The sequence below is a fragment of the Cricetulus griseus genome, assembly GCF_003668045.3.
Source record: "Cricetulus griseus strain 17A/GY chromosome 1 unlocalized genomic scaffold, alternate assembly CriGri-PICRH-1.0 chr1_0, whole genome shotgun sequence".
NCBI classification, from domain to species: domain Eukaryota; kingdom Metazoa; phylum Chordata; class Mammalia; order Rodentia; family Cricetidae; genus Cricetulus; species Cricetulus griseus.
In genome coordinates, this window is record NW_023276806.1 from 184,844,523 (window position 1) to 184,862,620 (window position 18,098).

At 43.3% G+C, this 18,098-nt stretch overlaps 1 protein-coding gene across 2 annotated transcripts in view; it reads right to left on the reverse strand.

Annotated features, from left to right (window-relative positions):
- Positions 1-12,409, reverse strand: part of Cfap69 (cilia and flagella associated protein 69) — a 60,678-nt gene extending 48,269 nt beyond the window's left edge. For both annotated transcript variants that reach the window (XR_003480323.2, XM_027391575.2), the window contains exons 1-3: positions 12,141-12,409; positions 3,870-3,929; positions 2,168-2,233 (exon numbers count right to left, since the gene is read on the reverse strand). Coding sequence is in view for 1 of the 2 variants with exons in the window: in XM_027391575.2 (XP_027247376.1) it covers positions 2,168-2,233; positions 3,870-3,929; positions 12,141-12,260 (246 nt within the window). In the remaining variant the exon portion in view is untranslated. The remainder of the gene's footprint in view (positions 1-2,167; positions 2,234-3,869; positions 3,930-12,140) is intronic.
- Positions 12,410-18,098: the final 5,689 nt, after the last annotated feature.

The following is an 18,098-nucleotide window of genomic DNA, read 5'->3' on the forward strand; positions in this document are numbered from 1 at the left end:
AATTTGTCTTGCAAAAAGTGTCACCACTCCAAATCAATCTATTGCTATTTTAAAGGCCAAGCAGGCTTGAACACAATCCTGTTCCTCCATGACTTGGGTAACTCAGAGCAGTGTGAGCCAGCCTTGCCTGGTATTTTGTAGGAGGCCCATGACAGTGCCACAAGATGAGAAAGAGAAGCCATGGAGAATCCCTGGGGATCATGGAGGGCTTAATGGGGTACTGCTCTCTCTGAACCTCTGTACCCATGCTGCCCCTTTGACTAAACAATTGATACAAGTGATGGAATCTTTTCATGTTGCATCGCTTGCTAATGTTTTGCTTTAGTATTTGCCTAGATGCTGATTCCTGAGTTACCCGATGCTTGTTGAGAATAGATAGTGGTTGGCTTTCAGAGATCCGGTCTATCCCTGTAAAAAGCAGTCATTGCATGGGTAACACATCTCTGAGCATCTTGGTGACTTGGCAAATGAGTAAATACAGAGTTTGAAGAAGCTACCTTGCACAACTAAGAAAAGCCTTTTCCCATCAGCACGTAATGTGGTTCACAGGAGCTCATGAAGGTACATGCAATACACTTCACTGCCAAACAATGTTTTAATGATCAAATCAATAAATATCAGCCTAGAATTCTTCCTATATTCAATAAAATATCATTTAATAAATGAAGCGAAATACTCACCCCCCTGAACTGTAAGCCAAAACAAACTTTTATTTAAAAAATTCTAAGAGAATTAATGACCATACTAAAATAAATTGTAAAGTCATTTTTTTCTAGCTAAAAGACAGATACCTAATGAAATCATGGCCTTCAAAAAAATCGAACACATCAGAATGTATTGGAGTAATTACAAACATACACACACACACACACACACACACACACACACACACACACACACACATAGTGTTTTTGACAGTGATATCCAAGTAAATAGATATGTGATCCCATCACCCCAGGAAAAGTCTTATAACAATTTCCTAGGAAATTGATACTCCCTAATTTAAATAGCATCTAAAGCCAGCCTATTAAGGGTGTTCAGAAATAGAGTTACTTGCTACCAACTGTCTACTTCTAAGGAAAAACAATGATGGAGGTGCTGAGTTGCCAAATTAAACAGGGAAAGCAGTCACTTTCTAGTAGAGTTTCTTGGTTACCAATAAGTAGTACTTAATATGCATAAGCTCTTAGACTGCTCCAACAGATCCTCATGAAACAAGGCTACTACAAAGAAAATACTTAGAGAAATTTATATGATGTGTACCCATCTCTTAGTGGAAAGCTTAAGATGTTTTGAACTGGAACATGTTATTATTAGATGGACATCTTTAGACCAAAATCAGACAACTGTCAGCAATGAGTCAGTTCAATTCTACCCAAAGTGGGGTCTATGGACCTTTGCTCTGGAGTTTTGTTACAAGTCTATGGCAGATGAGTGCAGAAAAAGAAAGCTTTTCTTGTTTTGAAAGAGGGTGTCATTTAGCCCAGGCTGTCCTCACACTTACTATGTATGGAGGCTGGCTTTGGATTCTTGATTCTCTATCTCCTAACTGCTGATGTTATAGGTATGAGCCACCACATCTGACTTAGAGTAGACATTTCAAAACATGTATAACAATCTAGTGTGACTATGAAACTGTTATTATACTTTGCAAAACATCTATCTACAAAAATTTAAAAAACAAATAGACACCAGCATGAAATTAGTTATTACACACAGATAGATAGTGTAGGCTTCCTACAGCAGGTGGGAAAGTCAAGGAAATCAATCGCCCCCCCACCACCTCCCTCCTGAATCTTCAGTAGTACCAGTCCCTGCTGACACCTTGACATTAGTAAAGTAACATGAACTCTGAGCTTCTGGTCTCTACAACTATCAGATAATAAACTTTTTTTAAAAAAATATTTATTTATTTATTTATTTTGTATACAGTGTTCTGCCCAGGCCAGAAGAGGGCACCAGGTCACATTACAGATGGTTGTGAGCCACCATGTGGTTGCTGGCAATTGAACTCAGGACCTCTGGAAGAGCAACTAATGCTCTTTACCTCTGAGCCATCTCTCAAGCCCCCAGATAATAAACTTACCTGGTTTGTGATACCTTGTTAACACTTTCTAGTGTTTCCAGATGAACGAGATGAACATGCACACACATTTATAAAGGATACAAATCCATTCTGATAATATTGTACCAGGTTTGTGACACTATTAAGTTGTTTTTCTTCTAAGTCATCCTAAAACAAACGGTCTGTTAGTTCACTTGTGCCATTAAACTGGCTGAGATTTTCAAAATTTTATTCAATGCATAAACAGATTAAAATTACTAAGTAATTCTTACATAAAAAGCAAATGCATACATGGATACAGTATCACATATCCATGAGAGAACAAGAAAGGCTAAGTATAAGAGGATAAGGAAGAACTGCATTTAGTAATGGGCATTGTTATCAAAGAGGAAATAAAGCAAACAGTTTTTCTAGTCATCTGTAATAGATTTTTTGGTTTTGGTTATGAATGCATGCATAAAAACTGAAACAAAATTTTATGCGAAGCCTCACAGCTTCTGTTCTGAATGCCAACTCTGACTTTGTAGGTCAGTGAATCACATAGACTTTTGGTATAGTTAATACGCCTCTACACAGTAATGTGTTTTCAAAACTCCTGTGTCAACGAAAAACAAAACCCTGATATGTGTTCTCCTCTTTTATCTTACACTTACTTATTGTGTGTGTGTGTGTGTGTGTGTGTGTGTGTGTGTGTGTGTGTGTGTGTGTGTTCTATGGTACACATGAGGACATCAGTGGACAACATTCAGAGGTTTGTTCTCTCCTTCCACATGTGGGTTCTGGGGATTGAAATCAAGTAGTCAGGTTTGACAACAAATGCCTTTACCCAGTAAGCTATCTTGCCTGCCTCTACTCCCTTTCAAATTAAACTGTTGATCAAAAGTGCTGGCACTGTCTATATTTTCCAACTCTTCCTTCAAAAACAAAAAGAACTAATAGGAACTTTCCATAGTTGTGTTTTATTTTTTAATGTGGATATATTTGCAATTTAAACACGTAAACTTCACAAAAACCAGTCATCAAAAGATAAATTACTCTTGGTGGTTTTTATTTTCTTTTTCCAAGAAAAAGTGGAGACTAAAAATGTTAAAGTGATAGCTAAATGTTTGTATTTACTAATCATAGGATGTTACTTTGTTTTGGTGGCTACACCTGAGTCAATCTATTTTCTATTTATTTAAAAGCATGTGTTCATCTTTGAAAATGAGTACAGGTAATTCCACAGTGAGTGCTAGCTCTGAGGCACTTACCAATACCTGGGCAACCATAGGAGAGAGCTGTGTGTAAACATGTATGCATACACAGTTACTATATCTTTTCCCAATACATTTTTGAATCTTATAAAAGAAAAGTTATTTTCTTTGTGTTCTCATTTTTCTCAGAACAAATCCTCTATGTCTATGTCTATGTCTAAATCTGTTTCCATGTCCTGACTCAGATTAGAAATTTTCTACTAGTTCTTTATGTCCTTATGCTACTATGTCTCCTCTGTAGTCCTACTTGGCAAGAAAATTATTAGCACAGGATATATGGCTCCTTCTCTACTCTTAAGGTATTAACCTAAGAGAGTCCTTTCTTTGCTTTTGCTGATCCTTCTGATTATAGACAATACGGTTAGGTTTGAACCTCTTATAAAAATCACAAATTGGTTCTCATACTAAATTTAAATTCCTTGAATATAAAACATTCATGTGGGAAAAGTTTTCAACAAAAGAGATAAACAATATTTGCATTCGAGGGAAGGCCTATTACTGCTCAGAGTTTCTAAGTGATATAGCAAAGTAACTTCTCCAAGGTTACTCACCTTATCATTTACTTCAAGGAGTCTGATGATGCGATTAAGGTCCATAGACTTGAAAATACCCTAGAAACACAAAGCTCTGATTATTCCACCCCAGCGTAATAAAGAAATTAAGTCAAGCACACACATGTCCTTGAAATTTTCATACAGGGCATCTTAGTCATATGTACATCCACTCCCTCGCTCTGCCTTCCCAACCCTCTTTTCCTGTTGTATCTTCCTTCCCCCTTCCAGTTCTGTTATTTTGTATAACCTACTGAGTCCACTTAAAGCCACCCATATGTATGTACATGCTGTGAGGCTATTAAATTGGGCATGGGCAACCTGCCAGTGTCCACCCCTCAAAGAAAAGTGACTCTTAATCCCATCAATTGCCAACAGCTCCTCATCCAGGGCTGGGGCCTTGGAGAGCCTCCCAATCATTAACTATAACCATTAAATTGTTCAATTTACCATTAACAAACAGTTTGGCAAACTTAATTTTGCCTTTGGAGATTTGGAGTTTTAACAGTGTCTGTCACCTGTGGTTACTTTCTCTTTTTCATTTCAGATTTTATGGATGCAGATATAGCTACAGGCAAATAGGGTGGCCCTTTGTGTTATAACTCTTGAAATATTTGCTTTGAGGTTTAGACAAAGGGATTGGAATGAAAACTTGGTACATGATTTTTTTTTTTTATTCCATTTTTCTTCCCCAAGTAACCTTTCACAAAAATGGAGAGCAGCAAGGATTTTTTTTTCTTTTTTGGTTTTTCGAGACAGGTTTTCTCTGTGTAGCTTTGGAGGCTGTATTGGCACTCGCTCTGGAGACCAGGCTGGCCTCAATCTGCCTGCCTCTGCCTCCTGAGTGCTGGGATTAAAGAAAGGCGTGCGCCACCAATGCCCAGCTAAGGATTTCTTTTGTGTTTACCGCATATCATCACACCATGTTGCTCTGTATACATTCTACTTTCCCAGCCTCCATAAGTTTTAGTTGGCAGGCTCTACGCTTTATGTATGACCAGCATACTGTCGTGATCTCAGGTAGCTATCAGCATGCAGCATCCAGAATGCTCTGGATGTCATACAAAGGTCTTAGGAAGCCACTGGATGTTTTGAGACTGGGGATATAAAGTGACAATGGTCAGACTTGTCTGTTGACAATTACTTATGGAATCTAGCTTGAACTCAGGCCCAACCTAAAAATTCTACAGCAGTCCACGAAGGCAAGCCATAGTTTCTACAGAAACAGACCCAGAAAGAGCAGAGTTTGGGCATTGACTTCCAGTTGCTCTACTGTTTATCTCCTAGTTTCAATTTGGTACCAGTCAGAGAAAGCCAAAAAGAAACAGCCAGAATAAAATACACAATTATGCTTCACACTGCAGTTACACCAGATGTCCAGCCTCCAGGCTGCCTAGTGCTTCTCGGAGGCAACCATTTCCAATCACCACAGCACACCCTCCATATCAAGCTTTCATGCCAGGCTTGCATTCTCTGTCAAAAGTAAGTGATGCTGCTTGACTCCTTCCCAACAGCAAGTGCTGACTACATAGTCTCTGTCTGATTAGGGTGGTTTTCCTCAGGATTCAGCTAGAAGAATGAAATAATAAAATGATCACTTTTTTTTCTGCAGTGTGGTGACCTAACTGAAGAGAACTGTACTTGATGTAAAACGCTAGTGTGTAACTTCAGTAACTGATATGGACCACAGTAAATGGACTTAACACACCCAGGAGGTTAAGTTTGCAGGACCTAATAAGTGACTGGATCCCGAGGGTGTGGGGAGGGGGAGGGAAAAGTGAGGGTGAGTCACTGGCTTGAGGAATTATAAGAGAGACAGTGCTGGGAAGAGGTTTGTATTGGGGCGGAGGATGGGCTCTCTCACAGTTTTCTAGTGATGTCATGCTACTGACTGAGGACCCCATTTCCCCTATATATGGTTTTTTGAGACAGGTTTTCTCTGTGTAACAGTCCTGGCTGTCCTGGAAATCACTCTGTTGACCAGGCTGTCTTGAACTCAGAGATCCACCTGCCTCTGTCTCTCGAATGCTGGGATTAAAGGTGTGCCACCCCGCCCATTTCCCAAGCTAAATAACAATGCTTATCATATTCCACCTGCAATATGGTGTAAGCATCAGGACACCTGATGAAACCTAGGCACAGGCTTCTGAATCATGAGCTCAGTGTAGTAGCTGGAGGTTTGGGGTAAATTTAGACAACTAATCACAAAAGCACAATGTTGAGCATCCACACTGTGTCAGGCACTGTCTAGGTGCTACACAGAATCTGCTTACATAAACCATATGCTATGGAGGGCATTAAGTCAGTAAGTTCGGTATGATGACACTCTTCTAGAGAAAATTAAATGGTTACAAAGCACTGGCTTGCTTGAGAAGTATAATTTCACACTCAGTAGTCAGTGAAGGGATGATTCATAGACAGTACCATTTCAGCAGTCTTTGAGGGGGCGAGAGAGCAAGCTGTGGCTAAGGAAGGGATAATGTCCATGCAGTGGGCACAGAAAGAGAAAAAGCCTGGGGGCTGGAACCCTTGGCAAACTTGAAAAGCCAGGAGGTCACAGTGATTGGAGCACAGGGGAGCATATAAGCTGGGGCTTAAGCTTCTACTCTGAACCCAGAGGAAAGGCAGGAAACTATTAAGATATATTTCCTGCCCATAAGGAACACATAATCTAGTGGAAATCATCTAAAAATGAAGCAATGACAAACATAAAATAAGCTATAACTACATAAGAAGTCACAGGATCCAAAGCCAGAACTATTCCATTCCTATAGAGAATTATAAATGAGGATGAAGAAAACATGTCCTGTAGAAGAGATGTGGGACCTGAAGATAGGCTAAGGTTACAGAAATCCACAAGAAGAGAAGAGGCCATGCATTCCAACTGTTTAACATCTATTCTGAATGAGGTAACCCAGTCACAAAAAGACAAACATGGTATGTACTCACTCATATGTGGATTTTAGACATAGAGCAAAGGATTACCACCCTACAATCCACACTGCCAGAGAAGCTAGGAAACAAGGAGGACCCTAAGAGAGATATACATGGTCCCCTGGAGAAGGGGAAAGGGGCAAGATCTCCTGAGAAAATTGGGAGCAAGGGAAGAGGGGGGAAGGAACTAGGAGAATGAGAAGGGGAGAAGGGGAGGGGTGAGGAAGACATGAGTGAACAGAAAGGTTGAGTCAGGGGAAGAATTGAAGAAAACAAGAATGGAGATACCATAATGGCAACATTTTAGATTTACAGAGAAATCAGGCACTAGGGAAATGTCTGGAGATCTACAAAGATGACACCAGTTAACAATCTAAGCAACAGAGGAGAGGCTACCTTAAATGCCCTCCCCTGATAATGAGATTGATGACTGACTTATATGCCATCCTATAGCCTTTATCCAGCAGCTTGTGAAAGTAGAAGCAGACACCCACAACTAACCACTGAACTGAACTGGAATCCAGTTGCAGAGAAGGAGGAGTGATGAGCAAAGGGATCCAGATCAGGCTGGTGAAACCCACAGAGAACATCGGGGAGCTCTTGGTCCTCAGACTGATAGCTGGGAAACCAGCATGGGACTGATCCAGACCCCAGGAACATGGGTTTCAGTGATGAGACCTCAGAAATCTATGGGACCTCCTGCAGTAGTTCAGTACTTATCCCTAGCATAGGTGTAGACTTTGGGAGCCCATTCCACATGGAGGAATACTCCCAGAGCCAAGACACACGGGGGTGGGCCTAGGCCCTATCCCAAAGGATATTATAGACTCTGATGACACCCTATGGAAGGCCTCACCATCCAGGGGGAGCAGAAAGGATATGTGATAGGTAGGGTTTTAGTTGGGGGGAGGGATTGTAGGGGAGGAGGGGAGGGAGAGAGAACTGGGATTGACATGTAAAACAATCTTGTTTCTAATTCAAATAAAAAAAGAAAGGAAAAGAAAAGAAAAGAAAAGAAACTGTTTAACAGCTTTTTACCTATGTGCTGAGGTATTGTCCTGGGCATCACACTAAAAATACTGCAGAAAAAAGGAAATAAAGATTCTGCCCTTGTGGAGATGAAGTTAAGCGGTGCATCAGATATACACAGAGAAATGAATGGAAGTCGGGCTCCCCAGGGCCAGCACTGAGCTTAGGCAGCAGCAGCTTCAGGGGGGCTTGAGGGGACACTTTAAGGGTCCACACCGGTGGGTTACAGCTGATTAAACATGCAGTAGGGCCAAGATATGCCCACTATTTCCCAAAAGCTCCCCAGAAGACTTGGATGGCCATCTAGGTTTGGGGACCACTGACAAAATACAGGCTGGTTTTATAGAATAGAGAAAAAGCTTAGAGAAGTTAAGTCATCTCAGGGCAATGTTATTAGTTATGGTAAGCAACAGTATCCTGGAAGGAACTGAAGGTGTGTTAGGGGAGGAAGAAGCATAAGTGTGAAAAGCTGCCTGCCTCAAGACAACAGATTGGGCAGAGAATAAATGGCAGCCAATAGACAGGCTAAAAGGACTGGCAATCTGGGACTGATGCTGTCTGTGGGGAGAGAGAAGAGGAGACCCAGCAAGCCTTTTGAAGTGCTACGTGCAGCCTCTTACTTTTTATAACATTATCTGATCTGGATGGGGGAGGGCTGGAATTGTCTTTCATTGTTATTGCTTTATGACTGGGAACACAGGAGACTATTTCTGCCAAGCTTTCCAGGAATTAGTCATGAAACTCCATCTCACTGTTTATACCATTCTGTTACTGTGATGCACTACTCAGAACGGGAAATGGGTCCTTCACCTAACAGCACCAGTATTACCTGGAAATCTGCTAGGAAGAAGAACACAAGGGTCCAGCCCAGAGCTGAAGAATCCAGTCTGCACTTCATGAGATCCTGGGTTCTTCAGGCACACACTGAGTGCAAGAAGCTGTTCTAAGGGGATGTGTAATTCTTTAGAACCAGGGCGGCATTGAACTAGATCTGAAGTAGACAAAGGGTAATCAACTATGTGCTCCTGATTTCCACTTGAGCAAGGAAAACTGCATTGCTACTCTATATCCTTTCTCAGAAAACAAGGGCTTTATCTTTACTGCCCAATGTACCTACCTTCCAGTAGATGAACAGAGCCAAACCACCAACCGCCCAGCACCAGACCTCACAAGGTTTAGTTACCCTGTCAACATCATCAGAGTTTAATAAGAACAAAAAATAGAAAGGAAAGCTGACATGATTAGAGCATCAATAAGACCACACAGATCCTTACAATATGACCGATGGCCATGGTACTAAATGCCTCACAAATCTTTCCTAAATGATTGTAGGAGAAAAGCAGTTATAAACCTCTTTCACAGATGAAGAACACAAGACCTTTTCTGTATGTTAGCTAGTTTGGATGTTTTTGCTTTTGGAAATTCTTTTAAATTTTATTTTGTGGGGTAGGTTGCAAGAGTAGAGGGTGGATATGAAGGGATGGGGAGATGAATGGGATTGGGATGCATGATGTGAAACCCACAAAGAATTAATTTTAAAAAAAGGAAGGGAAAGCGACTTCACCAAACAAAATAGATAATTAAAAACTGATCACTAAATCCTAGTAGGGTTTTATTGTTTTGAAATCTGAAAAAAATGATAGTTTTCTCAAAGCTTCAAGGATCATTCTTGTGGGTATAGTCAAAATTCTTATACAGAAAAAATTAAATTAGAATGCTCAAGTAGCATATCAATGAAAATCACAACATTGTAAAATCATATAATTAAAATTCTAGATTCTTAAACTACTGTTTTCCCTGTTCAAGACTGGCTTCAAATTTACACTCTACATTTTCCATAATGCCAGTTTAAAGTTAGGAAGATGGCCTGTGGAGGTTTGGAGAGCACCTGCAGTAACTCTTGCCTCCTGCGGAGATCTTTAGAGTAATGCTGACTAATGTTACCCATTGTATAAGCGAAGTATGCCTTTTAAAAGTGTTCAGAACAGAGATGGAGAGATGGTTTAATGTGAAAGACACTTGCTCCCAACACTGATCACGAGTTCAATACCTGGAACCCACCTGGTGGCATGAGGTGGCTAATTCCTGCAAGCTGTCCTCTGACTTCCACACAAGCACTGTGGCATCCATACCAGCTCCAATGCCCCCCCCACAAATATGTAAAAATATGTACAAAATAACCAGCATATTTTATCTGTTCCTAGGTAACACTATTCAAAAGCCAATTTCTCTCTGTCTGTTTCTCTCTGTTCCTCCCTCCCTCTCTCTCTCTCTCTCTCTCTCTCTCTCTCTCTCTCTCTCTCTCTGTGTGTGTGTGTGTGTGTGTGTGTGTGTGTGTGTGTGTGTGTCTTTCTTGATTCAGGTTAGGGTGATTTAAACGCTTCAAATTTAGGTCTCTAATAAGACAGCCCTTAAAAGCATAGGTCAATAAAATAGCATTTTTATAGCAGGAAATCTTTAGCTGCTACTTTAAAATCTCAGAGACTCCATGAGTTTTAATGACAAATAATATAAGCTTTAGTTGTCCCCCTGAATAAAGAATGCTGGTGGTAACTGCATATTTTCAGTATCTGTGGCACTATATAAGTTTTCTGTGTGCACTATTTAAGCTATACAGAATCTTTACAATTAACATTTAAACTTCCTACAGCTATTAATTTATTTTGTATGAGGAGGCGGGTGTTGAAGTAAGAGAACAAACTGAGGAGTCCGTTCTCTCCTTCTACCACATGAGTTCTGGGGATGGAAGTTAGGCTGTCTAGCATCCATACTCACGGAGCCGTCTCCAGGCCTTACATTAAGCTTATGGCAATGAACTTTGGCACTATCGTGATATCTCCATTACTTCAGCACTTGTTTTGATTTCACAGAGCTCTAGCCTGCTTCAGCTGTCTCTTGATTACAAGCAGAAGTGGAATGTTTTGAAGGGACTGGAAATATTAAGCATGGAAAGGTCTTTCTCTGCTGACTTGAGCAGAGAGCTAAAGGTTATCATCTTAAGTATTACCAGAACACCAGGCTTCACAGGGAGTCACGGGAGTGAAGAAACTGAGGGGCAGGCCAGGCTGTGGTGGCACAAGCCTCTAATCCCAGCACCCCAGGGTTAGAGGCAGGTGAATGTCTGTGAGTTTGCTACCAGCCTGGTCTACAGAGCAGGTTCCAGGACAGCTAGGGCTACATGCAGAAACTATGTGTTGAAAACTCAAAAGAAGGAGGAGGAGGAAGAGGTGGAGAAGGAAGAGGAAAAAGAAGAAATGTAAAAGTAACAAAAAATTCAAGATGAGTGAGAAGTCACTGAGATTTCTAATTCTAAATTGTTTTCTATTCCATTTATTTAGATAGAAATTGCCTTTTCCACCCTCACAGTAGTTTCTAAAAATGTGAATTCTCATAGAAGGAGAGACAGAAACACACACAAGACACAGAGCTATGTCACTTCCTATGTTGCGGACTTTTTTATTTTGCAATGATCCATCAAAAGTATTTCTCTTTGTAAACCCGTTTGTCTGTCTCGTGTAATCTTTTCCCAAAGAAACCAATGAGAGTCGAACTCACCCAGTTCTTAGTGCCTAGAAATACATTGGCAACGTTGAGCCTCCTTGTAGCCCAGAGAGTGGAGAGCGCCTTCGTGGCTTACACTTCTCCGCTCTTCTACGGGAATACCTCCACAAAACTGATGAGGTAAATTCCCCTGACATCCTCTCTTTTATGTAAAAGTGTTGTGCTCTGAGGGCTGTTGTGTAAACGTGTGATGGTCCTCAGAGATCTCAACCCAATTCCCACAGAAGTCCCCAGTCAACTGGCTGCTCCCAAGGAACTCTCCAAGGCTCCAGGATGTGAACGCAGGAGACAGAGTCCCTGACGCAGCTTGAGACTTGTGAAGCCCCAACAGGAATTCCCAATGAGGCCCCCACACCTTGTGGGACAAGGCAGAGAGGATCCCCAACACAATTCTAAAATCCTGGCTTTGTATTTGCAATAATAGCAAACCGGAGACCAACTATAAACACGATAAAGAAAAATCAGTTCTGCACCCCTGACTCTGCAACAGCAGCGGCCTACCAGTGAATTACAGGTTTCAGCAGAAGGGAGTTCAAACCCATCGACAGACAAAAACCCCACAACCAACAGCGATCTGGCTGTCAAATCCAATGTCACTAAGGAGGACTCCCCAGACAGGCTGGCTGACGACAGCCAGCCCACTCGCCAGGCGCACAGCCCCAGGGACCGACCAGCTCGTCCCCTTTCACTCCGTGCCCCGGCTGCCCCGGAGCCCTGCCCCGCCCCTGCCGCGGAGCCCAGCGGTACCTGCACATCCTCTTGCGGGGTCACCACCCCAATCACCGGGATCGTGCGCGGACTGTTGGACTTGGGCCTGCAGCTGGTCTCGGCGGCGTCTGCCGTGGTTGCAGCCTCCAAGGTAGACATGGCCGGGGTGCGAGCCTGCGGTCCCAGGCGTGCCGCGAGCCCTGCGGGAGAACCGCGTCAGCGCGGCTGGAGCTAGGGGGGCGACAGACCCGGGCTCCGGACCCGGGAGCCGGGAGCCAAGCGCGCTCCGGTTGTTAACACAAGCCCGAGCGTTGCTAGGGGGCGGGACCTACGGAAGCTGGGAGAGCCAAACTTTGCCAAAAGACGGCCGAGTGGTGTGGGACCCGGAGACAAAGGGGAGCAGTGACGGAGATTGCGGTATGCACCCAGAGTTTCCGTCTTGCGGCGATGGCCCTGGCTTGATGAGTGTCTGCGTGGGGCGGAGGAGTAAGGGCTGGAAGTGAGCTACACTGGGAGGGATGTGGTTGGCACAGTGTCGAGAGCCGACCACTTACCCTCTTCCAGTGATAGGACCACTTTAGCCTAAATTACGAGTTTATATAAAATATATATATATATATTAAACCTCTTTTGCACTATAGTGGCCTGACTGAACAGACAAACAAATGAGGCATCGTACAGTGTTGGAAAGACTTCAAGCAGCAGAGTGGTTGCCTAGGATGCTGGAACCCCTGGTGTTGAATGTCTAGCATAGCCTGGGGTGGGAAGTTCAAGTTTTGCAACCATAGAAAAACCCTGAAATTCTTCCCCCCCCCCACACACACACGGTGGCATTTTTTTCCCTTCCCTTCACATAGTTTTCCCTGTCAAAGCCTGTGTCCTAACTTCAAAAGGATGTCAATCATATTGGATTAAGACTCACCCATTTGATCTCACCCCAGTTATCTCCTTCAACACCAAAATACAGTCATATTCTGAGGTAGTGGGGGTTAGGACTTCAACATGCAAATTTTCCCCCATTTTTTTTATTTAAATTAGAAACAAGCTTGTTTTACAAGTCAATCCCAGTTCCCTTGTCCCTCCCCTCCTCCCCTGCCCCCCCCATCCCAACTAAAACCCTACCTATCACATACCCTTTCTGCTCTCCAGGGAAGGTGAGGTCTTCCATGGGGGGATGGTCTTCAGAGTCTGTCATATCCTTTGGGATAGGGTCTAGGCCCACCCCCGTGTGTCTAGGCTGAGGGATTATCCCTCTATGTGAAATGGACTCCCAAAGTCCATTCCTATGCTAGGGATAAGTACTGATCTACTATGAGAGGCCCCATAGATTCCCACATTCATGGGGTCTGGATCAGATCCATGCTGGTTTCCCAGCTATCAGTCTGAGGGCCAAGAGCTCCCACTTGTTCAGGTCAGCTGTTTCTGTGGGTTTGTTTTACCAACCTGGTCTTGTCCTCTTTTCAACATGCAAATTTTGGACACAATTCAGTCCTTAATAAATACCACCATTGTTTAAGTTAAAATCTGAATTCTTATTAACACACTGAAGAATACACTATGTCTAGTTAAAGGTATGTTGGCATTATCACCTAGAGGACACTAATATTTTTCAGTGTCAGTAAATTGCTATGCTAACTTAATATCTATTACTATACATTTGATTAGTATGAATCTGTCATCAGATCTCTCAACACATCTGGATTTTGAGCTTAAAAAGTCTTACGCCTAAAACTGCAAAAATGGTTTATTTCATACTTCATTTGCCATTTAACAATTCCACGTGTCTTACTCTGTTTCCTGAGCCTTCCATAAAGACCAGCAATCATCACTTTTTTTGGGACTTTTATTCCTGGACAGAGAAAGGGACAAATAGATGTTACTAAACATGTCATGGCTTTTGAACATGTGTAGTTAATTGCTTGGTTTTATAGGGTATTGTAATGAAGGTCTGCTGAATCGTACTTTGGAACATTCCCAGAGGAAATGGATGGATGGATAATTAATATATATGTGTGTATATATATATGTATATATATATGTGTGTGTGTATATATATATTCATATATATCGGTTCAATTTTATGTTGTATCTCCTTGGTCAAATTTTTCCCTTCATTTGGGTTGACACATTAGGAAAAAACGGCCATGCCATGAACCATATGTAAAATGCTAGCCATAAATGATTATTTATTGTTTGTCTGCAATTCAAATTTAACTGAGTATTCTATTCTGGGAATCCTGTCAGGATACACACTCAAGCATCTTCATGCAGATCCACAGATGTCGGTTTCTCCTGATCTGCTGCACGCACAGGACTCCTCAGCATGAAGCAGTGTGGCAGTGGTGATGACCACACCCCAGCAACTCCTTCCTGTGAGGACAGGGCAGCTTGGGGCCACTGGCCAGGAAACAAACCAAGAAGGGGAGGCAGTGATAGGAAGGGATCTGAGGTCCAGGCAGGAAGAAATAGTTGCAGAAGAGATGAATAGCATAATTTTCTATAAAAACAAGTCATGTCTCTAAATACCTGCTGTAGAACATATGTATTAGACACTGGAGACTTTGCAACATCTAACACTATATTCCTGGTTTGCAGAATAGCTTAAACATTGTAGGTATCCTGATCTAAAAATGCTCAATGAACTGAAATAGTCTTCATTAAATAGAGGTTTGTCTAAATGACTACTTCTGTAAATACAGTCCCCTATCCAAGCAAAACTATGTTTTTTTCGATATCCTTTTAGAAACAAAGATAAATAGCTGGTACTGTGCTGTGGTGGTGGGAGCCATGTCCTCCTCCTTACCCCTACAGGCTCCAGCTGGCCTGGAAACTGACCCCATTACCAGCTAAAACACTTGGAAAAGCAGGCCCTGTACCTCATCTGGGCAGCACAGTGGAGCTGACCCTGTTGATGGAGGCACAGGTGAGCCAACCTTAAGAACATGGGCATGTGATACCTCTCCCTCCCCCTCATCAACACCTGAGATAGATGGGAGAGCTAGCCCTGCCTGCCATCAGTTGCTGCACTCAGGAGAGCAGGCCCAGCACCTCTATGGGGCAGCACAATAGAGCCAACCCTGCTGTCTGAGGTGTGGGTGAGCCAACCCCAAAGTTGTGAGCTTGGGAGAGCTATCCACAGAACTCATCCATCATGCAGTGGTGTAGGGGCAAGAGATGCCTCCCGCTTATCCCTTACTCATCACTACCTGCCAGGGACAAGGGAGGTGACCCTCTGATGGGCTCTGTCCTTCTGTGTATGTTTATCTTATTGGTTGTTGAATAAAGCACTGTTGGCCAATAGGAAACAAGATAGGTGGGACTAGGAGTCAAGGAGGATTCTGGGAAATGTAGTAAAAAGATCCAGGCAGGAAGTGACATAGCAGGCTGACTCAGAATATAAGTAGGAAACAACTCTCTCTCTCTCTCTCTCTCTCTCTCTTCCTCTTCCTCCTGCTCTCTGCTCTGGAGCTGCTGTGTGATTCCAGAAAGAGGAAGCCTTCCGCTGGCGTCCTCTATAAGATAAGTCTTATAAAATATATAGATTTATGATAATTAAGACTGAGCTAGCATATAAGAAATCCTAGTCAATTGGCCAGCAGCATTGTAAACTAATATAAGACTCTGTGGGTTAGCCGGGCGTTGGTGGCACATGCCTTTAATCCCAGCACTCCGGAGGCAGAGGCAGGCAGATTTCTGTGAGTTTGAGGCCAGCCTGGTCTCCAGAGCGAGTGCCAGGATTCAAAGCTACACAGAGAAACCCTGTCTCGAAAAACAAACAAAAACCAAACAAAACAAAAAGACTCTGTGTGTTATTCTGGGCATCCACATCGCGGCAAGGCTTGGGTGGATGGAGTAAAGACTTATGGCTAAAAGACTTATGGCTACAACCCTCCTCCCGTGACCATCTGCAGCACTCAAGAAAGTGATCCTGATCCTCACCTGGGCAGCACAGTAGAACTGATCCTGTGGACAGAGGCGAGGGTAGGGTAGCCTTGAGTGTAGGAGAGTGAGACAGCTGGCCACACACCTGTCATCTGCCATATGATGGTGAGGCGAGGGATGGATGCCCTCTCCCACTTTGCCCTTGCCTCCTGTGGTGGGCAAGGGAGCTGACCTCTCCCCTTACTGGCTCTAGCACTTGGGAAAGTGAACCTTGCACCTCGCCTGGGCAGCACAGTAGATCTGACCCTGTTGGCAGAAGGTGTGTGGATAAGCCAGCCCCAAAGTTGTGAACATGGATGGGAGAGCTGTCCCCATTTTGCATCTGACATATGGTGGCATATATGTGGAAGAGCTGGCCCTGAGGTCATAAGAGGAGAGCTGTTTCTGCCCCTCATCAGCTGCAGCCCTTGGGAGAGTGGCCCCTACACCTTGCCTGAGCAACACAGTAGAGCTGCTCCTAAAGGTGTAGACATGAAAGAGCTGGCCCTGCCCCCTTGCTCATCACTGAAAGGGGTAAACTATCCAAGGCAATGCTGGAAACCCATCCTGGTGGTGAAGACAAGGGAGAGCTGGAGGGCTGACCAACCTTGCAACTACCAGGGCAGGCAAGAACCAGGGATATGGGTTGGCCAATATCCACCCCCATCTGTGATCTGCTATAGTGGAGGGGTAGATCATGGGGACCCAGGGCCGCAGGATCTCTGGGACACAGGGCAGCAATGGGATGTCCGGGAAGAGTCCTAGTGCAGGCCCAGTGTAGATGGTGTAGCAAAGACCAGTGAGTGACCTCTAACCAGACCAAAGATTCTTTGTGATAAACGCATGTAAAAATGTATGATTAAAGGGGTTTAGTGTGTGACTCACTGTGCAGCTTCCATGTTAGTGTTTCCCCCTCCTTTTTTTTCTCTTAAATTTTATTTTGTTTTATTTTGGCAGGGGAGGGAGATGGATGGGATAGGGAAGCATGGTGTGGAAGAGACAAAAAAACAAATTTAAAAAGTTAAGAAAAAAACCAATTCTCTAGTACCAGATTTCTCTTTAAACCTATAGTGGCTCCCTCTATTGATGTGTCTCTTTCCTTGCTCTCCTCTATTCCTCTCTCCACTCTTCCTGCTCCCTCATGTTCTCCTCCCCCACTCCTCTTTCTCCTACCTCCTCCTCCCCCCTCCCCCCATGCTCCCCATTTGTTCAGGGGCTCTTGTCCCTTTCTACTTCACTGGGGGACCAGTGTCTGTCTCTGTTACGGTCATCCTTGTTTCCTTGCTTCTCTGGAGGGGTGGATTGTAGGCTGGTAGTCCTTTGCTCTATGTCTAAAATCCACATATGAGTGAGTACATACCATGTTGGTCTTTCTGTGACTGGGTTACCTCACTCAGGATGCTTTCTTCTAGTTCCATCCACTTGCCTGCAAATTTCAAGATTTCAGTGTTTTTTTCCCCTCTGAGTAGTACTCCATTGTATGAATGTAACACATTTTCTATATCCATTCTTTGGTTGAGGGGCACCTAGGTTGCTTCCAGGTTCTGGCTATTACAAATAATGCTGCTATGAACATAGCGGAACAGATGTCCTTGTTGTATGAATGTGCATCCTTTGTGTATATGTCTAAGAGTGGAATTGCTGGCTCTTGAGGTAGACTGGTTCCCATTTTCCTGAGGAACCTTCATACTGATATCTAAAGTGGCTGTACAAGTTTGTCTCCCACTAGCAATGGAGAAGCATTCCCCTTTCTCCACATCCTCTCCAGCATAAACTGTCATTGGTGTTTTTGAACTTAGCCATTCTGACAGGTGTAAGATGGTATCTCAGAGTTGTTTTGATTTGCATTTCCTTGATGGTTAAGGATGTTGAGCAATTTCTTAAGTGTCTTTCAGCCATTTTAGATTCCTCTACTGAGAATTCTCTGTTTAGTTCTGTACCCCCTCTCCAGAGTTCCACAAGGATGACCCCAACTAGGACCCTAAGCAATAATGGAGAGGCTACCTTAAATGCCCCTCCCCTATAATGAGAACGATGACTGCCATCCTAGAGGCTTCATCCAGTAGCTGATGGAAG